This window comes from Staurois parvus, unplaced genomic scaffold (assembly GCF_062004578.1).
Source record: "Staurois parvus isolate SC_StPar_1 unplaced genomic scaffold, SC_StPar_1.0 ptg000571l, whole genome shotgun sequence".
NCBI lineage: Eukaryota > Metazoa > Chordata > Amphibia > Anura > Ranidae > Staurois > Staurois parvus.
The window spans coordinates 805872-832122 of NW_028318367.1; the positions used below are offsets into that span (position 1 = coordinate 805872).

Sequence of the window (26251 nt, forward strand, 5' to 3'; positions counted from 1 at the left end):
AAAAGTGGATGAAAAGTGATAAATAAATATTTTTATTATTCTCGATATATAATTTTTTTATTTCACTTTTCATCCACTTTTGAATTTTATATATCAAATTACATGTTTTGCACTGAGGGAAAATTAGCACATTTGTCACAAGGATTGCACATTTTGTGATGGAATCATATGATATGCATGATTTTATATAATTAGCCACTTTTAATATTAATTTATGTTTTCACATATTTCAGTCATGATACACCATTTATTCTCATATTTTATTTATAAGCACATAGCACTTTTGATCCATTCGTTTTGTGGATATTAGAGCGCGGTTAACATCTAAATTAGCTTCAAATATCTGTTTGCTGCTATGTGATGGGATTTTAGCAGCTGCTCTCTGGATCCGATGCATGGATCTGGCAGAAATCTTCCTCAATGTGCCTTTATCTGCACCAACCCATCTGTGCTCTGAATCAGCCACAAATCTCTTCATAGTGCGATGATCACGCTTACGTTTTCGTGAAATATCGAATGTTTTCATCCCTCGTCCAAGGCATCAAACTATTTCACTCTTTCCAGCAGCAGAGAGATCCTTTTTCTTCCCCATATTGCTTGAAAATGGTGCTCTGCTTAATAATGTGGAACGCCGTCCTTTAGTAGTTTTTCCTTCAATTGGGCTCACCGGCCAATCTAATTATCACAGATGTCCGAGATTGTTTTCAGTGATCAAAAGAGCCCTGACACACAATGCCATCCATGAGTTACACTGAAAAACAAAATATTTCATCTTTGTGACACTTCAATTTGCATAATAATTTAGAACGCGGTGCATATACACATAATATGGATTCTCTTTTGTTCCCCTCCATTTCCTACCAGCTGGACATTTTATATCGGATGATGTGATTGGAGCACAGACTTTTACATGGTGATAATAATGTGATAACATCCTCCAACTTTGGACCCTTAAACAGAAAGTGATAATGAGGGAGGAGTCAATACCCCAATGATGGTGGTCTTCAGGATCAGTCCAGTCTTCATCTTGGTTGTTCTCCCCCCATCCTCACTCTCTGACCTCTGGTGGGGCTCAGCCCCGCTGTTCTTCATGACTAAATTATGGACTAAATAAGGAAGTGCAGTACTTCTTGTGTTGGGAAGATGGCGATGAGTGATAGAGGGGGTGGGGACCCTCGTCCTATAATCCCCTCATCACTGTCCCTCCTATAAAAGACAGTTCTGGTTGTTTCCTCACTCTCTGACTAAGGTCCATGAATAAAGAAATGACCTGGTAGGAGATCAGAGGAGCCATTTCCTAGTTCCTTTGAGGGTGGAATTGTAAGCTCCTCAGAGACCAAGCTGCCTGATGTGGGCGGAGTCTTGGTTTGGGGGAACCAATCAGCTCCTGTCTAGTAATCCTCTTTGTCTTTGTATTTTAGTCCATGGCCGGGAGATGAGGAAAACCTCCGAGGATTGTCTCACTTTGTCTCCAGACTGGAAAGTAGAAGATGAGGACATCACACAGTATAGTCCAGGAGAAAACCCGGCTCCCTCCAATGTCCATCCGGCACCACCCAGTGTAGATGGACCATCGGATTCCTTGTATCCTGAGGAACCTCAGACTGTGCGGGACCGGGCCGGCCTTCCAATAGGGAAGAGGTTCTCCTGTACTGAGTGTGGGAAGGGTTTCTGTTCTAAGTACAATCTTGATGTACATAAAAGATCTCACACAGGGGAGAAGCCGTATTCCTGTCCTGAGTGCGGGAAATGTTTTTCAGAGAAGTCTAGTCTGCGCAAACATCAGAGATCTCACACGGGGGAGAAGCCATATTCCTGTCCTGAGTGCGGGAAATGTTTTTCAGTGAAGTCCAGTCTTTACACACATCAGAGATCTCACACAGGAGAGAAGCCATATTCCTGTAGTGAGTGTGGTAAGAGGTTTTGTTCTACATACAATCTTAATGTGCATAAACGATCTCACACGGGGGAGAAGCCGTATTCTTGTCCTGAGTGTGGGAAATGTTTTGTAGAAAAAGGAAAACTTGTCACACATCAGAGATCTCACACGGGGGAGAAGCCATATTCCTGTCCTGAGTGTAGCAAATGTTTTTCACAGATGTCTAGTCTGCGTAAACATCAGAGATCTCACAGAGGGGAGAAGCCTTATTCCTGTCCTGAGTGCAAGAAATGTTTTTCAGAGAAGTCTGTTCTCCGCAAACATCAGAGATCTCACACGGGGGAGAAGCCATATTCCTGTCCTGAGTGCAGGAAATCTTTTTCAGAGCAGTCCAGTCTGCGTGAACATCAGATCTTACACAGGAACAAAGCCATATTCCTGGACAGAGTGCGGGAAATGTTTTTCAGACATGTCCAGTCTTCACACACATCAGAGATCTCACACGGGAGAGAAACTGTATTCCTGTCCTGAGTGTGGGAAATGTTTTTCAGAGTAGACTAGTCTGCGCAAACAGAGACCTCACACGGGGGAGAAGCCATATTCCTGTACTGAGTGTGGGAAATGTTTTTCAATGACGTCTCATCTTTACACACATCAGAGATCTCACACAGGGGAGAAGCCATATTCCTGTCCAGAGTGCGGGAAATGTTTTTCAGACAAGTCTAGTCTTCACACACATCAAAGATCCATTGAGATGATGAAAAATGTTGTTACTGAAAAATGGTCCCTAGGTGGCACTTGAACCCTTTCCTTGCTATGGATGTAGTGATATTGTACTGACAGCTCCTCTGCCTGTCCTCTAAGATGGCTCCCTGCAACTCTTAACATCCCCCCGCAGCACTGATCCCCCCACAGCACTGATTCACCCCTCCCCCTGCAGCACCAATCCATCTTTGGCTCCCCTACTTCTGGCTTCTTTCCCCTCCTACTGGCTTCAGCTGCTGCAGGGGAGCCACAAGGAGATCAAAATATCTAAATACTTCCCCATCACTAAAACTCCCTCCCTGTGCTGGGACCTCCTACCGATGCCCCAGCCCCCTCTGTGCAGTGCTGCTGTCTGACTTCCCCTCCTGCCCCCCACACTGGCTGCTGCTAGGGTTGGAGATCAATTTGGTGTTCAGAATGGAAAGATGTTGGCCTACCATGTTTACCAGCCCCTTCCTGAATGAACACAGTGAATGATTAATACCAATCACTCCTGTGTTCATTCACTAAAGCATAGTAAAGGGTGTTTCCTGGGCTTCAGTTTTGTGAATGAATAGGAGCCTCTGTACAGGATCTTCCTACAAATCCCACCCATAGAACAATATTGGAGATAACAGCAGTATTGTCCTCACCAATCACAGCCCAGATATTTCCCAGTATAGGTCAGGAGGGGGATGGGTTATAGTACAATAAGGGGCCCATAGACATGACATGACAGAGACCCTCATAGATATGACTTTGTCATCTGATCTATCAGGAAATAACTAGATTGGAGGACAGTCTCATGTCTGGGGGGTACCTGCACACAGTGGGGGCTCCTCAGGGGCTATTGTGATTGGACGGGGCAGAATACCCTATAGGTCCCCCTCATAAACCAACACTGGGAGGAGTCTGTGTACTCCTCCCCCTCCCCTCTGCATACAAATGAAGTAGACCTGTCATGAGAACAATATGTAGAAATCCTCCAAACCATCAGGAGACGGGAAAAGAGGATAAAAGACCATGGGAGAGATGGGACTGAGTGTAGTGATGGATACCAGGAGGTGGGAGATGGTTCTAGAAGATGGGGAGAAGTACGGTGCATGTACTCACATCTGGGAGGTTGTGGGGAACCCATCCAGGGATCAGACAACCTATCTGAGGACTTGTGGAGAATATGTCCCTCTCCTCACTGAAGTCAATGGGTGGTCACCCTCCATGGTCATCAGGGAATTCTGGATCATCATATACTAAGCAGGATTTGGATCCCGGTGGAGAACTTTCACCCCAAGAAAAAATGAGGGTGAGGTCAGCAGAGGAGCCCATAGTAAAGGAGGAAACTCTGAAATGTTTTCTTCAGAAGGTCGGTGTTTACTGGACAAGTGAATGTAAAATACACCATCAACGCGTTTCATGGCTTCAAAGTGTCACTTCATCAGGACAGGTGTAAGAAGACGATATAAAAATAGGGAATGAAGTAACAGTCCAGTATATCGTATTATAAAGACCCGAGTCACATACAATTCATGGACAGGACTGAGATTTATAGCATTCAGGATTTGTATGATGTTAGACAAGGTGAAGAGATATATGGAGAGGATGATCAATACATGGAGAAATCAATCTATTCTATCATAGAAGGGAATCAATAGATCAATAAATGACATCAACCAATCAATAAGATCCATTTCATGGGATAGATTTATCATTCTGTGCACTGGTTATGTTGGAGGATCAAACCGTGATCACTGGATATTGGAAACATTCCTATTGATCTGATGATTGCTGGCATGGATTCCTGATTGATTATTGCTGGGAATAAAGTCCAATAAACACGCAGATTTGATGGGATTATTGATAGAAAAATCTCTTCATATTCCATGGAATAAATATGTGTAGAATAGTTTGGATTTGATGGAATAAATCTCTATAAAAAGACTTTGTGGGGTTTGTTGGTTCTTTTCTATTCCTCTCTAAGTCTGGATTTCAGGAAGAAGAAACAATTCCTCCAATTTCTAGTGGATGGTGAGGAGGGGAGAGATTTGGGTGAGTTTTGTACATACAGGAGGTAATAGAGAGAATCCGGCTAGTAATTGATGAGAGATTTCACTGGAGAGTTCCATTGGAGAGAATTCAGGGCTGGGGGCAGTGCTGGGGCCTGGAGGGTTCTGATTGGACCAATAGTACATGTGTTATATTAATCTGGGGGTGTGCACTGCTGGGGCCTGGAGGGTTCTGATTGGACCACCAGTACACGTGTTGTATTAATCTGGGGGTGTGCACTGCTGGGGCCTGGAGGGTTCTGATTGGACCACCAGTACATGTGTTGTATTAATCTGGGGGTGTTTGTTATATCATTGGAATGATTCTGGAAAGATGCCCTCCAGATGTACACATGGGGGGTGTCCCGGGGTGTTTACGATGTAGAGGGCGGAGAGAGAATACAGTAGAGTGTGTAATAATATACAGTCAGGTCCATAAATATTGGGACATGGACACAATTCTAACATTTTTGGCTCTATACACCATCACAATGGATTTGAAATGAACAAGATGTGCTTTAAGTGCAGACTGTAAGCATTAATTTGAGGGTATTTACATCCAAATCAGGTGAACGGTGTAGGAATTTATGGATCTGACTGTATTTGGAGAGCTGCCCCTCTATATGATGGTGTAAAATCTAGTTGCAGAGCGCCCCCTACATACAATGGTGTCATAGGGAGCCCTCTTTTCCTGATCCTGTTCTGGTGACACCCCAAATCTCAGGATTTTATATCACTTTCGGTAATAATTGTAAACAGGACAAATAGAGAGGCTGAATCTCCCTAAAGGAGGCCGAGGCAGCAATAGAAACCAACAGGAGGTCTCATCCCTCTCCACTCTCCAGAAAATCAATGCCTTTAGTTCTTCTGTAAAACAACCCAGTGAAGGGATGGGGGGGGATATGTTTGTCTTTTCCAGAAGGTTGGATGCAGAATACTTTCATGTCCAGCATACTAAATGGGTCCAATACTGGGATCATCTGAGAAAATGTGTTCTATATTCCTGGGAAGGAGGCACCTATGGGTTGGTGTTTGTAGAAAATGAACACTGAGGACAATGGCAAGTGCTGAATAGCAGAGGTGACTGCATGGAGTCTGTAGTGCCAGAAACCTACTCAAATGTATTCTCCTCCTATCCTCTCCATGGTCCTTCCCCACCCCATCCTTTCTAGGCTCCTTCCCCTCCCCAAACTCTCTAGGCTCAATTGCCTACAATTTATCTAGGTTCCTTTCACTCCCCATACCCTCTAGGCTCCTTCTCCTTTTTTATCCTCTCTAGCCTCCTTCCATTCCCCAACCTTTCTAGGCTCCCATCTGCTCTAGGCTTTATGCCCTTGCCATCCTCTCTTAAGCTCCTTCCCCTCCCTATCCTCTCTAGGTTCCTTTCCCTCCCCATCCACTTTAGGTTCCTTCCACTCCCAATTATTTCTACATTCCCCTCCTCTCTAGGCTATACCCCCTCCTCATACTCTCTAGGTTCATGCCCCTCTCTAGACTCCTTCCACTCCTCATCCTCAATAGCCTCATTCCCCTCTCCATGCTGTCTAGGCTTCTTCCCCTCTCCATCCTCTTTAGGCTCCTTCTCCTTCCCATCCTCTGTAGGCTTCTTCCCTTCCTCATACTCTCTAGGCTCCTTCCACTTTCCCATCCTCTCTAGGCTCCTTCCACTCCCCATCCTCGTTAGCCTTCCTCCCCTCCCTATCTTCTCTAGGCAACTTCTTCTCCTCATCCTCTCTAGGTTCCTTCCCCTCCCTATCATCTCTGGGTTCCTTCCCCTCCCCATCATCTCTAGGCTCTTATTACTCCCCATGCTTTCTAGGCTCCCATTCTCTCTAGGCTCCATTCCCTCCCAATACTTTCTAGGCTCCTTCCCCTCCCCATCTTAGCTAGGCTCCTTCCCCTTCCCATCCTTTCTAGGTTCCTTTCTCTCCCCATCTTATCTAGGCTCCTTCTCATCCCCATCCTCTCTAGGCTTCTTTCACTCCTCATCTTCGTTAGGCTCCTTCTCCTCCCCATCCTCTCTAGGATCCTTTCTAGGTTTCTTCTCCATCTTCTATACTTTCCTTCCTTTCCTTTTCCACCCTTCTCTCCAATTCTCTTTAGGTTTATACCCCCCTCCCATCCTCTCTAGGCTCCTTCCCCTCCCATCCTCTCTAGGCTCCTCCTTTCCTATCCTCTTTTGGTTCCTTCCCCTCCCCATCCTCTCTTGGCTCCATCTCCTCCCCATCCTCTCTAGGCTCCTTTCCCTCTCTAGGCTCCTTCTCCTCCTCATCATCTCTAGGCTGCTTCTCGTCCTCGTCCTTTGTAGGCTTCTTCACCTCCCCATCCTCTCTAGGCTTCTTCACCTCCCCATCCTCTCTAGGCTTCTTCACCTCCCCATCCTCTCTAGGCTTCTTCACCTCCCCATCCTCTTTAGGCTTCTGCTCTCCATCTTCTCTTGGCTCCTTCTGCTTCCCATCCAAGTGCTGTTTGCTAATGCATTGTCTTCCTGCTGCATAGTGGAAGTGTAGAGGCACGCCGTGAAGTCATCTGTGGATAATTAGGTCTGAAAAGAGGTCTAGTGTGTCCGGTGTGCTGTGGGCTGAAGATGCTCATGTGACTCAGTGGACGAAACACGTTGACGTCACAGCATCATGACACTCGCGTCCCCGGCATCCAGGCCTCTCCACACAGCCTCATCACCTGGCCGCACTGCTCTGGACACACTAGACCTCTTTGCAGACCTCCTCATCCACAGATGATTACACGGCGTGCCTCTACACTTCCACTATGCAGCGGGAGGACAATGCATTAGCAAACGGCACTTGGATGGGTGAGCGGACTGTTTTTTGGACTAAGGCACTAATACACTGCGGGAGTCCCCATTCATGGAAATTGCTGGGCTGAGCTCCACCTGTCTGATGTCCTTGTTCCTATCGCTGGCACACAGGGCTCTATCAGTCTCATATTTCTGCTCACCCACTGCCTACTGCACTATCTATCCTGTCATTATAACCCGCCATCCATATACTGCCAACACTGCTATTACCACAATTATCCGTGGATGACGACGTGGATTACCCCCTATGGGATCTATATGGGTCTGCCATGTATGTATATGACCTCACTGAGGATTGAGGGACTCTCCTGTGCTGAAAGTGAATGGTGACCGCTGCCTCCTTTGACTCTACAAGTGCCCCGTTCCGTCATCTCTTTACATCCATCTACTGGCTGTCTTTGTGCCAAGTGTGAGATAGCAGCGTGTGGCTTTATCTGATATCTCAGTGACTATCATCTACATATGAGGATACCTGAGGATTGCCCTCCATGACACCACAAGGGTCTATTATACATGTATGTGACCCCCATGAGGACTGATCGGGTCTGCCTCTACTATCAAGGAGCTTGATTCTGCCCGTCCCTTCATCACCTTCCATTGACTACAATGTCCACATTATCTATCCATTCTATTCTATTTCATGTTGTGTCAGTAATAAAAGTCACGGAGGGTTGGGAACCCTGCAAGGGGGGCAGAGATATGTGACTGCCTAGTCCAGCCTTTCTCAGCCAGGGATCCTCCAAAGGGTTCTAGGGCTTCCTTGTCACTTCATTGGGCTGTATATGGAAGTGTCAGCGACCAGCCGTTTCTGGATACACAGCTTTGTCATCATTGCACACACACAGGATTTTGTTTTTCATTCAATACATTTTTATTATAATTTCACTTTCAACAGGATTGCAAAAAAAAAAAAATCAGGAAATAGTAAAGGAAGAAATCCGATTGGTCAGGATGATCCCTTGTCTGGAATGTGGGGGCGGAGTCATTATTATTGGTGTACATTACAATAACATTGCTGGGAGGTCTCTTCATTTCTCTGCTCCATACTTCCCGTCTTTATAGAAACGTCTCCTGACATTTGGGGGTCTATTCATAGAATGTGTAGAACCATTCACCTGGTGAAAGTGCATGTCCATTCCTTAGCAGATCCGGAGAGGTAAGTGTGCATGGATGGGGTGTAGGTCAGTCCTTACCCTAGATGAAATCTCTCATACAGACACAATGGGACTCATGGGACTTTATAAAGAGGAACTCCAGAAAAACATATCAATAAAGATCTTCCAATGTTTTCTTCCCAATCAGCGTAGAAATCATAAAACCCTCCAAGCAGGTGTACAAGGCCATGAAATCTCTCACAAAGTCCATCAATGGACAATTCCTGGACAACAATCACCGTGGGACAGAATTCTGAGCACCATAAGGAGGATCCAGCAGCGTCATCCATCTCCACGCGTTTCGTGGTGCAGCGCTCACTTCTTCAGGAGAAATGATTCCTGCTGATCAGAGTATACACCAATAATAAAACAAATGGCGGCAGGACCATCACGGGCTGGATGGAAAGTGGAGCAGGAAAGTGGCATCAGGTACGTCTTCCCAGGAGTTCTGTGCTGGGCCAGCTCCCTTGTTTATGGTGGCCGATGGACATGCTGGTGCTTGGGTCTATGACGCTTCTTGCCTACCATGGTAAGCCAGCCCCCCTCTGTGTTCTCACTGGATGCCCCTGGGTCTGCCCCTCCCCCCATGTGTACGCAGATTGCACAGAACACATTGGAAGATTTGATTGATGTGATTTTCTGGCGTTCCTCTTTATAAAGTCACATGACCATTCTGTCTGTATGAGAGATTTTATCTCCTGTCCATTCCTTCTCTGTGAATGGGGCTAAAACACCGATGTCATTAGGAGATTTGCTGAGCCGGGGGAATGTTCTCCATCATTACAGAGCTTTTCACACTCCATTTATATTCTTCTCCTGATATCAATGACCAACCCGGTCCCACACTTCATCCATGTCTTTGGGGACCTCTGATCTCCTTATGGACTGTTTCTTCCATGATGAAGATCAGCCATGGTGTATATCTGAGGTGTATATCAGGGTGTGCTTCTTCCCCACATGAGAGCTGGGATGTCCAGCAACATTCATCAAGAAGACATTTCCCGCACTCAAGGCACTAATACACCTCAGGGGTTGTGTGGGACCCCTGATGTACAGGAAGGCAGGACTTCAGTGAGGAACATTTCCCTCACTCAGGACAGGAGAGAGGCTTCTCCCCCGTGTGAGATCTCTGATGTCTGGAAAGATGGGACTTGTGTGAAAAACATCTCCTGCACTCAGGACAGGAATACGGCTTCTCCCCCGTGTGAGATCTCTGATGTTTGTAAAGATTGGACTTATCTGAAAAACATTTCACGCACTCAGGACAGGAATACGGCTTCTCCCCTGTGTGAGATCTCTGATGTTTCTGCAGACTGGACTTTTCTGAAAAACATTTCCCACACTCAGGACAGGAATATGGCTTCTCCCCTGTGTGAGATCTCTGATGTGTATGAAGACTGGACTTTTCTGAAAAACATTTCCCACACTCAGCACAGGCATACGGCTTCTCCCCTGTGTGAGATTTCTGGTGCTTATAAAGAGCAGACTTCTCTGAAAAACATTTCCCACACTCAGGACAGGAATATGGCTTCTCCCCTGTGTGAGATCTATGATGTGTGTTCAGACTGGACTTCACTGAAAAACATTTCCCACACTCAGAACAGGAATATGGCTTCTCCCCCGTGTGAGATCTTTTATGCCTATTAAGCTGGTATGTAGAACTGAAACGCTTCCCGCACTCAGGACAGAAGAAGATCTTCCCTGTTGGAAGGCCGGCCTGGACCCGCACAGTCTGATGTTCCTCAGGATACGAGGAATCCGATGGCCCATCTACACTGGGTGGTGCCGGATGGACATTGGAGGGAGCCGGGTTTTCTCCTGGACTATACTGTGTGATGTCCTCATCTTCTACTTTCCAGTCTGGAGACAAAGTGAGACAATCCTCTGAGGTTTTCCTCATCTCCCGGCCATGGACTAAAATACAAAGACAAAGAGGATTACTAGACAGGAGCTGATTGGTTCCCCCAAACCAGGACTCCGCCCACATCAGGCAGCTTGGTCTCTGAGGAGCTTACAATTCCACCCTCAAGGGAACTAGGAAATGGCTCCTCTGATCTCCTACCAGGTCATTTCTTTATTCATGGACCTTAGTCAGAGAGTGAGGAAACAACCAGAACTGTCTTTTATAGGAGGGACAGTGATGAGGGGATTATAGGACGAGGGTCCCCACCCCCTCTATCACTCATCGCCATCTTCCCAACACAAGAAGTACTGCACTTCCTTATTTAGTCCATGATTTAGTCATGAAGAACAGCGGGGCTGAGCCCCACCAGAGGTCAGAGAGTGAGGATGGGGGGAGAACAACCAAGATGAAGACTGGACTAATCCTGAAGACCACCATCATTGGGGTATTGACTCCGCCCTCATTATCACTTTCTGTTTAAGGGTCCAAAGTTGGAGGATATTATCACATTATTATCACCATGTAAAAGTCTGTGCTCCAATCACATCATCCGATATAAAATGTCCAACTGGGAGGAAATGGGGGTAACAAAAGAGAATCCATATTATGTTTATATATAGCAGTGGGGGGAGGGGGAGAGCAGAAGTCAGGACTATGGAATGTACAACATAGAGTATATAGTGCAGGGGTCAGGAGTATGTAATGTACAACATAGAGTATATAGTGCAGGGGTCAGGAGGATGTAATGTACAATATAGAGTATATAGTGCAGGGGTCAGGAGTATGTAATGTACAACATAGAGTATATAGTGCAGGGGTCAGGAGTATGTAATGTACAACATAGAGTATATAGTGCAGGGGTCGGGAGTATGTAATGTACAACATAGAGTATATAGTGCAGGGGTCAGGAGTATGTAATGTACAACATAGAGTATATAGTGCAGGGGTCGGGAGTATGTAATGTACAACATAGAGTATATTGTGCAGGGGTCAGGAGTATGTAATGTACAACGTAAAGTATATAGTACAGGGGTCAGGAGTATGTAATGTACAACATAGAGTATATAGTGCAGGGGTCAGGAGTCTGTAATGTACAACATAAAGTATATAGTGCAGGGGTCAGGAGTATGTAATGTACAACATAAAGTATATAGTGCAGGGGTCAGGAGTATGGAATGTACAACATAGAGTATATAGTGCAGGGGTCAGGAATGGACTTGCCAATAACGGTGGGACTCACCTGCCTTGTGGGCTGCAATACCAGGGCTGGCCAGTGGGTGCTTTCAGCAATCAGAGACTCACCCTGCAGTCAGCCAAAACACCTGAAGCTGATTGCAGGGGTTGTATTTAAGGAATGGCCAGACTCACAGTCAGGGCCTTGGTGTGTGTTTTTCCATGGGCCCCTGTATCTTGTAACCTGCATTCCTGTTCCTGCCTGACTTGTTGCCGACCCTGCCTGATCCTGACCTCTGCTGACTTCTCCTGTTTGATCCCTGGCTTGTGACCCCGACCATTCTCTGCCTGACCCCCTGTACCTACCTGCCGTTAGTTGCTGTACCCGGCTCGTGACCTGACTACTCTCCGCCTGCTCCTCCTGTACCTTCCTGCCCGATAGTTATCGCCTGCCTGACTACGTTGTGCTCTATATGTGTATGTACCTGAGTATCTGTATCAGTTTAGGTTTGGGTTTGTTTCACCTTGTTGTATGTATTTGTGTTAGCTTGGGGTTTGGTGCACTGCGTTTATATTTGTATTGTTAGTCTTAATAAATTGTCTTATTTATACCATATCTGAAGCCTGCGTTTCCCTGTGTCAGTTCACATACCTCTGGTCATACCCGGAGCCCTGACAGCAGGGGTCAGGAGTATGTAATGTACAATATAAATTATACAGTGTAAGGGTCAGGATTCATAATATTGGTATTCAGTAATAAGTGGAAGCCTAAATGTTTACTGTAGACAAGTTGCAGAGATCCCACACCGCTGCCTTCCATCTCCTGAGACTGCACTCAGTGACTTGGGTCTGAGACACTACAGACATATCCCTCCACCTGGCACAACCAGCAGACCTTGATAGATCCGGGCATTGGTAAGAACCCCAAGACGAATGCCCCAAGTGCCTAGGTAGAGCAACACGTATGAAGAAGATTAACACTTTGCTGCCAGCTGAACCCCAGAATCAATTTAAATCCAGTCTAGATACAAGACATATCCCTCCACCCGGCACAGCCAGCAGACCACAGAGCAAGGAACCCTGGGAGAAATGTTCTGTCAGAGATCTTACTAGACCTGGGCATGGGGAAGGAGACTGTAGACACTTATGTCAGGTGATAAGGTCTAGTAATGCCTGTGCTGAAAATCAACATTTTGCTGCCAGCTGAACCCCATAAATCCAGTCTAGATACATAAATTGTGTCTGCAGCACAGAGAAGGAAGATTATCCGAGAGAAATCCAGGAATACAGGACGGGGAACACAGCTCAGGAAAGTGACCAGGGGATTACAGGCTGATATCACCCAGTCCCCGCCCTACTCTGGACCAATCAGTGAGCAGTATGGGTGGAGGAATGGATTTAGTGTTCATGACCCACCTGTGCTGATCTCTGTAGGAGTGTCCTCCTCTATAAATGTCCCCGTTATTCCATCCTCCTCCATAGACTGCTGATCATCCCTCACATACGCCTCTTCTTCTTCTGCTTTCACCTCAAATTCTATATCGATTGGATCTCCACTCTAAATCAAGGAAATGAGAGAAAATATCATCTGTAAAATATAAGGTCACATAAAAATCCACACATTGTCTCTATGAATCCATGTTCTAGATGTTCTGTCCTTCCAACCTTGTAATGATGAGGGATGGTGTGACCTTCCTGTGTGGAATCCCGGGAATACAGAGGACGGGGACATCTCTCTGGTGGGTTCCTGGTATTAGGTGGCTCCATCATATCCTTGTGTCCTTCTGAAAACTCCTCCATCACTCCATACTCCTCATCCTCCTCTTTATACTCTTCTTTAACATCAATATTCTCATCCCCGAGGATTCCACTCTGAAAGATATAATAAAACATTCATTGTAACAAACATGCTGTGTATAAATCACAACTACCAATAATTGTCATCATCTACCTGATGATGGTGAGGGATGGTGTGACCTTCCTGTGTGGAATCCCGGGAATACAGAGGACGGGGACATCTCTCTGGTGGGTTCCCATGACTGGATCCATCTGTAGGAAACACACACACTGACTGAATCCATTGTTTCTATGTGTTTATCAGATGATGGGGGATCTAGGTGGATCCTCCGTACTGCTCTCTCCTTTACAATAAAGTCTCCTCTTACCCGGTGATGTGAGGGGCGGCTGATTGTCCATCATGACGTCCTTGTAGAGATCCTTGTGTCCTTCTAAATACTCCCACTCCTCCATGGAGAAATAGACAGTGACACCCTGACACCTTATAGGAACCTGACACACACAATGATACAGTCACCATCCAGACACATCCCTTGTCTGTTACTGGAGAATGTCCCAGAATTCCCGGCACCGCTCACCTCTCCTGTCAGCAGCTCAGTGATCTCTCTGGTGACTTCTAGAATCTTCTTCTTCTTTCTCTCTTCTATCAGGGAGGGAGGTGGAGGCAATGTGATGTCATATGATCTCCAGACTTCACAGGAGGAAAACTCTACATCTGAACACAAAGAGTCACATCAAATGATATTCCCAGAATCCTCCTCACCTCTCCATTCAGGTCTCCATTTTATTAAAGCCCCACTTCAGGCTGAGGTATAATTCCCCCCACAGGACCCCCACACTACACAGGGTATAGGCTTGTTGCAGCATTCTGATGTCATTACATACAACGCAGGACCAACAGTCCCACTTTACCAGCAACTCAGCCGGGGGTGGAGCCTGACTATGACGGCATGGGAGAGTGTGCAGTAAGCACTCTCCGTTAGCCTCCGCTCGTCTATCCTCCCCATGAGGCCCCGGTAGAGAGACCAGCTGCACCGAGGGTGTGCGGTGACTCACCCGGCTGGAGAGGGTTCACGGAGTCCCGGAGATGGTCGGCTGCCTGGACCCGGGAGAGAGCTGGGAGAGAGCCAGGAGAGGAACGCCTCGGGGTTTTCCTCTGACGTCCTGCGGCGGCTTCGGAGGAGGAGTGGAGTTGCCGGGGAGATGGTCGGGCTGCCGGTCAGATTGCCTGGAGCCAGGAGAGAGCCGGCTTCGGAGGAGGAGTGGGGTTGCCAGGGAGACACCAGTGAGACGGATGAGTCAGTGGAGCGGCGCCGACACGTGGGCAGCCGCGGAGGAGTCCTGGGAGATCCGGGTGTGGGAGAGCTTGCCTGGCGTCTAAACAAGTATGAGAAGTGGGGGAGGTAAACCAGTATACTGCCTCCACATCACACCATCTCCATCCCATCTTCCTGAGCCCTCTAATCTCCCTGCCTCCATACCATCCCTACACCATACCATCCCTACAGCCTTACACCACCGCTACAATACGGTTAACCCTCTAACCTCTATACCTCTCCCAATCTCTAACCTAACATTTGCCAGCACATCACCTCCAAAATAAGGAGATATTTGATGGGAAGATAAGTGACTTGAGCTATATTAGACCCACAGGAATCCCCTTAAGAAGATATAATGACAAAAGAGGACTGCTTCTGGAGTGATATTCCAACGTGAAGGGTGAGTGATGACCGTGGGTTTCCCTGCAGGTCCTCTTCTACACTCTTTATATATTGGATCTGTATATTGGAGCCTTATATACATTGATTCCTCGTATTAGACTTTCAGATGCCTGTAGTAAGACATTGCATTAAATATACAATCTGAAAATAAAAGAAATAGGGGATTCCTAGGGCGGGTCTGAAGATTGGGAGGAGTAAGAGTCCAGGAGAGCTGGAAATAAGAGTAAAAGGTTTAAAAACAACATGAAAGGTAAAAACACTAAAGGGAGTGGGCCTAAGAACTCCCAAACTGGTACGATTAAGAAGTATGTGTCACAGGGAAATGTTACCCCAGAAAAAACTCAGGGAATAAATGAAAAAAGTGAATTGGAAATAAGTATGGATAATAGTCCGAGACTTTCCCTGGGCCCGGTATATAATAGTCAACAATTAATGGAAGGCATTGACCCGAGAGATCGTGAAAGAGATATGCAAATACCTAATAAAAAAGAAATGGCGGAGATGTTTAAAGGCTTGGAAAAATCAATGAAGCATGAAATGGGGATGATTCGGGAAGAAATGGGACAATTGTTAACTAGGGTGGAGGAAATGGAGGAAAAAGTTCAAACTTATACCCAAACCATCCCAAAATTAGAAAAATGGATACTAGAAGATAGAAAAGAACAAAAGAGATTGCTTTATATGATGGAAGAACAAGAAAATAGAGAAAGGAGAAATAATCTCAGAGTAAGAGGAGTCCCGGAACTGCCACAGGGGGAAGATATAAAAGACTTAAAAGAGCTAACTGGCAAAATTTTGAACTCCATAATGGATAAAGCGGATGAGGAGATGTTTAAATTGGACGGAGTATACAGGATTGGGAAGTATCAACAAGAAAAAGGGATAGAAAAACCAAGAGATATAATTGTTAAATTCCATAACTACGGAGATAGAGAAGAGATATGGAAAAAGATAAAAGGAAAAACAAATATTACATATGGAGAGAAAAATATTCAAATTTTTGCAGATTTAACACCAGAGACTCTGAGAAGGAAGAGATCATTGAAACCCCTATTAGAAGTGATGAAAAAACATAGTGTGAAATATAGATGGGGCCGTGATACAAGTTTAATCGGGTGGAGGGATGGAATTACAGCTATCTTAAAATTTCCGGAAGATATGGAAGATTTCTGTGATAAACTTGGACTGCAGAGATAAGTGATACCGGGTTGGGAAGTGGAAGAGGGAGAGTTGGACATTGGTAGGTCAGGATAATGGCAGTTGGTTAAAAGAGGAAATAGAGAGACAATAGATAAGGGGACACCGGGGAGGAGGGGGGGAAGGTGAGCGGTCATAGGCGGAGTCAAACTCCTATAGAGGGATCAAAGGCAAAGGAGGCCTGGGAGGGGTAGTGAGGTGGGAGGATGGGGGGAGAGGAGGTGTCAGGGGGGGAGGGTTAGGGAGGGATGGGTTTTAGAGGCAATACTCTGCATGATAGAAAAAAAAAAAAAGAAAAAAAAGGAAGAAAATAGAAAGATAAAATAGATGGAAGATCTCCGATTTATATCATATAATGTAAAGGGATTGAACTGTCCTGGGAAGAGATTTAAATTATTCAAAGAGCTACAGCATAGAGAAGCTTCGGTGGTATTTTTGCAGGAGACACACCTAGAGATTAAGTTAAATATAAAGTTGTACTCTAGAAATTACCCAACATGGTTTTATGCGGATTCCCCAATCAAGAGAGCTAAGGGAGTAGCAATAGGGTTTGCAAAAAATATAAGGTTGGAGATAGAAGAGAGAGAGGTAGATCCTGAGGGGAGATTTTTGTTCTTGAGGGGTAGAATACAAGAGCAGGAATGTACAATTGTTAATATCTACTGCCCAAATAAAAGACCAGAAGCTTACCTGAAGGGAGTCTTGGGAAAATTGATGGCCTTTAAGAAGGGACGCTTGATAGTGGCAGGGGATTTGAATTTTTGTATGGACCCACAAATGGATACGACCTCTTCTGTGCAACGAGAGGGAGGTAGGGCTCTGAGAATCCTGAAGAGGGTGATACATGAGTGTCAACTGGTGGATATTTGGAGAGTGATTCATGGAAAAGAGAGAGATTATACCTTCTTCTCCAAAGCACATGAGATGTACTCCAGACTGGATTATATATTGGTAGATCATCAACTTATAGAATTGGTGGAGAAAGTAGAAATAGAGGTGATGTCCCTTTCAGATCATGCCCCTGTAACACTGAAAGTGAGGTGGAGTAGACGAGGGACAGGTGGGATAGGTTGGAAGTTGAACGAGGCTCTTCTCCTGGATCAGGAGGTGGATCAAAAAATCAGAGAAGAGATTGAAAGATTTTTTCAAGAGAATGAGACAGGGGAGGTGTCGGTGGCTACAGTGTGGGAATCCCATAAAGCCTATATAAGAGGTATACTGATCGCTGCCGAGGCAAAAAAGAAAAGGGAAAGAAGAGAAAAATTTACTGGGTTGCTAAAAGAAATATCTGACTTTGAGCAGATACATAAAAGTAGAAGATCAGAAGAGATAAGACAGAAGGTAATAAAAAAGAAAGAAGAGCTAGAGTCACTGATGGAGGAGGAGAAGAGAAGAGTCTTTAGTAAAGTTGCAAGTGAGAGGTATAGATGGGGAAATAAACCAGGAAAATATTTAATGAGAGCCTTGAGGAAAAAAAAAATAGGAATTATATAGAGAAAATAAAAAACCTCAAGGGGGAATTGGTTTATTCTACTAAAGAGATCATTAAGGTGTTTAAAGAATATTATAGTAAACTATATAATATTGCCCCCAAGACCCAGTAAATACAATTGAGAATGAGAGAAGAGAGAAAAGGAGGGAATATTTAAAAAATGCTGGATTACCGAAGTTAAGTAATGACCAACTGAATTCCCTTGATTTGGAAATAACACAGGAAGAAATAATAAGAGCATTAAAGAGTACTATGACGGGGAAAAGCCCGGGACCAGATGGTTATACAGCAAGATACTATAAAAAATACAGCGACCTGTTAATATCCAAATTGAAGAAATATATGAATGCCCTGGGAGGAGAGATGGAGATGAGATGGGAATCTTTACAGGCCCATGTAGTACTGATACAAAAGGAAGGGAAGGATGTCTCTCAGTGCTCTAGTTATAGACCGATATCACTCTTGAACATTGACACTAAGTTATACGCATAGGTCCTAGCAAATAGGATAAAGAATTTTATGCCAGAATGGATCCAGGGAGACCAGGTGGGATTTGTCCCAGGGAGGGAGGGTAGAGACAATGGGCTGAGAACTCTGTTTCTTATCCAAAAAGCTAGTAAGGGGAAAACTCCGGTAGTAGTACTTGCTATCGATGCTGAAAAGGCATTCGATAGAGTAGATTGGGGCTTTATGATGGATACCCTGGAAACTCTAGGAATAGGAGTAAGAATGAGAGAATGGATAGGAAAATTGTATAGAGCGCCCTCAGTGGTGGTCATGGTTAATGGAGAGAGGTCGGAACCTATTGGGATGTCAAATGGAACTAGACAGGGATGCCCATTATCCCCATTGTTGTATGTTTTAACACTGGAACCTTTATTGGCAACTATTAGGAAGAATATAGATATAAAAGGAGTGCAGACAGGGGAAGTCGAACATAAAGTAGCTGCCTTTGCGGATGACCTGTTGTTTTATGTAGGAAATCCTAGGATAACACTCCCAAATCTAATGAAGAGTTTAAAGGATTATGGGGAGCTATCAAACCTGAAAATCAATCCAACAAAAACCGAGATCTTAAATGTAAACCTTTCAAATAGTGAAAAAGAAAAAATACAAAAAGAATTCCCCTTTATATGGAAAAATAGAGAGATAAAGTATTTGGGGGTTAAACTTTCTGCTTCATACACGAACCTGTAAAAAATTAAACTATATCCCACTCTTAAATGAGATCAAGGAGGAACTAAGGAGATTGGGAGGAGGCAATCCGTCTTGGATAGGCCGTATAAACTTGATAAAAATGATAATTGTACCAAAAATCCTCTATAAATTTCAGATGATTCCAGTCAAAATCCCGGAGGTTTTCTTTAAAGTAATAAAAAGGATGTTAACAAAATACATATGGAAAAATAAAAAACCTAGAATATCATATGACTTAAGTCGAAAAAAGGAGAAGGGAGGTTTGGGAGTGCCAGATATTAAGAGGTATTATAGAGCAGCAGTCCTAGCGAGAATTTATGATTGGACACATAACCAAGAGGGGAAAAGGTGGGTTCAGATTGAGAATGAATTAAGTGGAGTTACCTTGAATAGAGTTATATGGGCACCAGCACAATATAGAGGGTTAAAAGATACCACGAGTGTTTTTACATTAAATGTCTTAAAGGTTTGGGATAAGCTGCATAAACTTATGAAATGGGATTTTAATTCACAATTAATATCACTGAGGAACACGGATTATTTTCCCCCAGGTAAGGAGGAGAGCACAGGAAAATGGTTTAAAAAAGAAGATATCCAACTGAGAGATATAATGGAAGGACAGGAATTGAGAACACTTAAGGATTTGAAAAAAGATAAAAGGGAACTTTTTATTAAAATAGATGAATGGAAATATCACCAATTAAAACATTTTATCAGAGACCTTCCAAAACCGTTGAGATCGAGAAAGGATTGGAACCTGTTTCAGAGGTTGTTAGAAACACGAGGCGATGGGAGGCGAGGCACGGCAAAAATTTATAAGACCCTCACTGAGTTAGACACTTTCACAAAACCAATGTATATAATAAAATGGGAAAGAGATTTGGGAATAGAGATAGATAAAGATAAACAAAGGAAAATATATAGATTAATACACGAGAATATAAGTATGAGAGAGGTGGAGGTAAATTATAAGTGTTTAACGAGATGGCACATCACACCGAAGGTTGAGTATAAGATATGTGGGGAAAATTCACAATAGTGCTGGAAGGGTTGCGGAAAAATAGGCACGTCATATCATATATGGTGGGAGTGCCCGAAGATCCAAGGTTTCTAGGAAAAAATTGTCCAACTAATTGAGAATATCTCTGGGATAAAGTTAGAACTGGACCCAGATGTATGTCTACTACACAGTACAGAGTTATCGGTAAATAAATATAAGGACTCGGGTATTTGGAGCTATCTGAATGCGGCGAAGGGTTTGATACCTAAGTTTTGGTATAGACCAGAGGTGCCGAAGATAGAGGACTGGGTGGAAAGAACGAATCAAATTTGCAAGATGGAGAGACTGTGTTATATGCAGGAAGATAGGATGGGGTTGTTCTCTAGGAGGTGGAGAAAATGGGAAGAATTTATGCTGAAATATATGAAGTAGAAATGTGAGAAAGTTGAAAGGATTTACATACCCCATATTCTAGTTGGGAAAAGAGTTAATAGAATAATGCAGAGTAGGTGGGTTCATAGGGGGGGAGGGAGGTTTTCACTTAAGGGGGGAGGGGAAATAGAGGGGGGGAGGTAAATGGGAATAAATATAGTAAGAAATGTTATTAATGATATGGAAATAGTGTTTTTTCTTTTTTTTGTATGTATGAGAATGATGAAAAATGTATTATACATGGAAAATGAATAAAAATTTAAATAAAAAAAAAAAACAGTCCCACTTTACATGTGAGGATACCAAGAGACCCCACATCCTAAGAGCATCAGAGAAAAGGCAGATGGAGGGACATTGGGGGGAGGAGCTGTGAGGTCAGTGTGATGTCATAGGATTCTCTGACTCTGGATGGAGGGACATTGGGAGGAGGAGCTGTGAGGTCAGTGTGATGTCATAGGATTCTCTGACTCTGGATGGAGGGAGATTGGGAGGAGGAGTTGTCAGGTCAGTGTGATGTTTCCACCCCCCAGGGTCACTGCAGGTGTGGAGAAAAGCTGTGTAAGAGGATATGGAGGAGAGATGAGGAGGAGATCCAGGAATCAGGAGAAAGGTCAGGGCAAGCAACAGACGAGCGCATCCAAGAGACCAAGCCGGGGTCACTACACAGAAAATCAATCCAAGGAAACAACAGGCAGGACGAGGAATAGCAAGAAGGAGCTGAGAGACAAATGAGAATATTGCTCAGCCAATGGGAGATGATCTCAGCATGACTTCCATCATGAAGGAGATGAGGGGGAGGGGAGGAAGTCAATGAAGGTGACCATAGATCCATGGAAATTCAGCTGGTTCAGCAGGGATCACTCACATTTCCATCCATGTGTGGTCACTGCCGGATAAAAGCCACTCCCCCAGCAGCTGCAGCCAATAGCTTCAGTGCTGATCTGTGTATTCTGAGAGCGGAGGAATCCCCCCATTGTCAGAATACAAGAGTGCAGCGGGGAGGATTCCCCCATCCACCTCCAATGTGTGGATGGGGGAATCACTTCAGTTTTTATGGTCATCCCGCTGGCTGAACGATAAAACTGAACCATGTAGGCCAGCTTTGGGAGCAAATATATTATCATCAACTCCTCCCCCTGAAGGGGTTAATCTACATATTACCTCCTCCGCTGCCACATCCAGGAATATCACCTTGTACCGCATGGAATGTCCTGTTTGTACCTGACATCACTTCCTGTCTGTCCCCAACATCACTTCCTGTCTGTCTTCCATAGAGACTTCCTGTCTGTACCTGACATCACTTCCTGTCTTCCATAGAGACTTCCTGTCTGGGTAGAAGTGAGATCCCCACCTTGTGGAGCTCAGAGGAACTGCAGCCCCGAGAAGCGTCTGGTAGTGTGACTCCGGCCTTGTGCTGGGTGTGTATGGACTGTAGATCCTTATAGAGGGGTCACCTCCACTCCCACCAAGGGGGACAGAAATATATGACTGCTCGGGGGAGGGGTTTTGGCCCCTTTGATTTTGCAGTAACATTGATTGCAGATTTAGTCCTGTAGAACATCTGGTATATGGATACAAAGCCCCCCAGCTGGGAGTAAAGGGTGGAAATGGCTGGTGACCCCCAGATTTGGGCAATGATGTCATCACTATAAATGGATAAAACCCGCGCTATGTGTAACAACTCCAAACCTACAAAAACCTTCTAGCGGACTGCTGCTGTAACAAAGGGAAGGATTCCCTGTCATCTAGAAGAGCATTATGTGTCACAGCGCTGTCCTATTGTGTGTGCACAGAAATCATCACAAATACACTACAAATATGTGGAGACATTCAGAGATAAAGAGCTCGGGGCTCCAAATCCTATTCTCTGCACATCCACTGCTTCCACTTTACACCCACTTCATTGGTCTTATGGGGTTTATCAATAAATGAAGGAAACTGAACCGTGTGCAAATCCATCCACAACATAAAGTGCTTTGTGCTCAAGATGCTGCTCCCTGCACATCCACTGCTTCCACTTTACACCACTTCATTCATCTCATCAGATTTGCTGCTATAGGAAATCATTTATAATGATGTCCCATCTCACTGCTTGTAAAAACAATTCTGCAGCTAATTGGCCACTAGGATTACTTTTACATGAAAGCCGACCCCCAGCTAATAAACCAGCACTAGAATGATGGCTGTAGCTGCAAGCATCCTCCCGGTATAACCACTCCAAGTCCAGCAACGTTCCAGTACATTGCTGGTCCATGTTGGACATATATGTACCAGCAGAGAACACGGACATACGATGAATCGGGTCTGCGGACCAATATGACTGCAATTCATTCTTTTCTGTAATGTCCATGTTGGGGGTTCGGCCCAATAAGTTTTAATTTCATAAACGGTGATAGAGTTCCATGTGAATGGTGTGACAAGAGCTGAATTTGGGGGGCGGCCATGTATTGTGGTGTATAAATTGCCTTGGCCCACAATTGGTACAAATCTTCTGTGAAGAACAGTGGAGGGGCTGAACACTAGTGCTGGCAGTGACCGGGCCGATCCGGCTAACACTGAGTATTGGGGACACTATACAAAGCCGGCACTAGTATAGTTCTGTTCATGATCAATATATTGATCCGTACAAACACTATACTAGTAATGGCGGTGATCAGCGACCTATAGCGTGAGTGCCACAGTGTGCGGCCAATCTAACGCCAGCTGACCCTGGCTGGGAGGGGCTTACTGACCCTGACACTGTGTGATGTCACTAGTGGCAGGAATACAGTGATCAGTGAAACATTCTATATACTGACACTGTACTAATGGCACTGGCTGGGTGACGGGGCCATCAAAGGGTTAAATGTGCTAATCTAACGTGTGTGTACAATGTAGTGGTGCTTTTACTCGGTGCCGTGTTCTCTCTTCTCTCCCTGGACCGACCGGGGGGGCAGTGGGGGGTGCAGGTACATTGACACCGGAAGCGATGCAGATTACGTCACTTTGCCAAGAGCTGCTGCTCGCCCACAAAATGCAGGTAAGTGGTTGGTAAGCAGTTAAAAAAAAAACCTTAAGAAAAATTTAAAACAAAATTCTCAATATGGTATTTAACTTTATTTTTTAATACTTGTATCAGAATAGTAGGATGTTACCATAGTAACCATTGTACTACTGTGGGGGGAGGGGGGTGATCAGGGATTTTGTTTCCACACTTTTCTTTGCAGGAGATATAATGATCATTTCTCCTGCAATGCAAAGCTTGCTGTCAGAACCGAACTCATTCATCAACTGTCATCAGTGAGTTAGATTTTTGACAGCTCAAGATAGTGATCTGTGATTGGCTGGAGCTGGTCACATGGTACAGGGTGCTGTGATTGGCCCCATGTATCATGTGACAGCTGTGGGCCAATCACAGCTCACTAGGAGGAGAAGCAGAGCTGTTATGAATGAGATTGATTCATAACAACAGCTTACATTGGGATCACCTAGAGATCACATGATCACCGGGTCACAATCACTGGGATCTTCATTCCGCTGTATCCACCAGACACAGCAGTCGGGGGTGGGGGAGTGCTGTGTGCCGGCTCGGGTGTATGGTGTGCCTCCTGTGTTAGTACAGCCAGAGTGACGTACAAGTACATTGCTTTGCCTGTAGCTGCCGCCTGGCCACAGTACATTGCGGGTGGGAAGCGGGTAATCTAGGACTAAGGATTCCAAGCTCACTCCTTGGGCCATGATATCATCCAGGCAAGAAATGTAAGTTCTGTGTTCCAATTATGAGGTGACAACAGCATAGAGTGCTTTCAGGATAATGGACAAAGGTAGACAAGCATTGCATGCTGTTGTTGTGTGAAGCAAGTCTGTCTCCTTTTTTATTGCAGATAATACATTTTGTTTGGCTTTTTCTACATTGTTCCCCGATCCAGACATTCGTGGCCTCCTGGGCTGGATGTGCCGCTGGATCCAGGCCCTGGAGCAAGCCCTGGAGGTGGAACCAGACGAGGACCAGCCCAGCCTTGGAGCCTATTTCAGGCAGCAATTTTAGTTTAGTTACAATTTTTTAGGATGTTTTATAGTTTTCTATTGATTGTTGGTAATAAATGTTCTATTTCTCTTGGACAGTGCCCTGTGCTGTGTCCTTCTTCAGCCTTTGCAGGTCGGCAATCTTCTTCATTGCAGTTGGAGCTGATCTGCATGTCCCTAAAGCATTGCAGGACTCTGCTAGCTCCAGCTGCACTGGACAATCTTGCTTACCTGGAATTTCTGGTAATGTCCAAACGAAGTGTTTTCTGGCAAGTCCAGCTTTAGGACTGTAGCAGATAGGATTGCATGTTTCCGAGAGGTAAACCAGCTCCTTCAATCCTAAGCTGGGATACATAAAGATTGAAGTTGTCTGCTTGCTGTCTGCAGCTACTCCCAATCTTGGTTTGCTTCCTCTTGTGAAATGCTGCAACAGTTTACACAGAACACTCCATTCACGTTACATTGTTCACGTTTGGAGTAGCTCTTCATTCCATCCAGGGACTTCTACATAGCTTGGTGGAGTGGAGTTGTGCAGACTGCCAAAAGGGGGTGCAGCCAAGTAGACAATGTGTGGGGGGATCCTGTGGCCCAACTCTGTCAAGATGTCTCCCATCACCTCATCTCTAGTTGGGATTGGCATTACACAGAAGTCACATGACTTGAAAGCTGCTCTTGGAAGGACTATCAGTTATGGATGAGATCAGTTACATGCAATGTCCCCCAGAAAAGAAGGGGCCCTAATGGGCAAATTGTCTATCTGCTCCACACATACCACTTGGATCCAACTTGTTGCTCATTCACATGTCAGGTGGGGAGGGAATGAAGTGAGGAACAAGTGTCCACTGGGCACATAAATTCCATAGGCACACACGTCTAGAATCAGGCAGCTAAAGATCCTATGCTCCCCAACCAATCTCGGGGCAAGATGTTACACGGGGTGTAAAGCAAACTTAGTCTGGGTCCAGTTAGTCCAGCATAATGATAGTCCAAACAACAGAAGGCCTTCTTCTTATTCTCCCAACTTTTCTGTGTCTCTAGCATTCCTTGGCAGGCTTACTGTGTGTAAGTTGTGTCCTGGTGTCACGCCTGGTGTCCTGGATATTACACACTTCTTGTATAGTGTGTGTCAATGAAGTAGCACAGGGAACATATTTGGACAGCAGTGTCAGTCTCTGGGGAGGTGAATGTTCCATGCAGGAGTCTTGGCAAAAATCAGCACCCCAAAAAGACAAAAGCTAGCCGACACTTAGAGAACAAGCTGCAATATTGTGTGTTCCCATATTGGGGAACGTTAGCCTTGCCCACAGAGTCCACTGAGAATTCTAAGCTCCCTTGGGGCAGCCAAATGGTTAGCAGATAATGGCCAACCGCTACATGTGCCAGAGAACTTGTGTGATGGGGAACAGCTAAAACTATTTGCAGGACAGACCACCAGGTGAAAGCAGCAGAAAGGCCAAAGAGTCTAACCACCAATGCCTCTGGAAGGGTCACCTTTTAGTTTTCTTTCTGAAGTGCTGCTTTTTTAGTGTTCGCTATTTGGAATTATTGGTAGCCATACTCAGAAAAGCGCCTGTGTTGGATTCCCGACATGACCAAGCCACCATTATTACCCCAAACGCATTTCTGACAATTTGAAAGACACGTTCTGCTACTTTCCAAATAATGTTTATTACAAAAAACATACAAAATTAATGGGG

General features: G+C 44.9%; 1 protein-coding gene across 1 annotated transcript in view; it reads left to right on the forward strand.

Annotated features, from left to right (window-relative positions):
- LOC149450562 (uncharacterized) overlaps positions 1–26251 on the forward strand; it is a 191811-nt gene that overhangs the window by 77625 nt on the left and 87935 nt on the right. The window contains exon 3 of the mRNA XM_089691754.1: positions 1682–2111. Coding sequence (XP_089547880.1) covers positions 1682–2111 — 430 coding nt within the window. The remainder of the gene's footprint in view (positions 1–1681; positions 2112–26251) is intronic.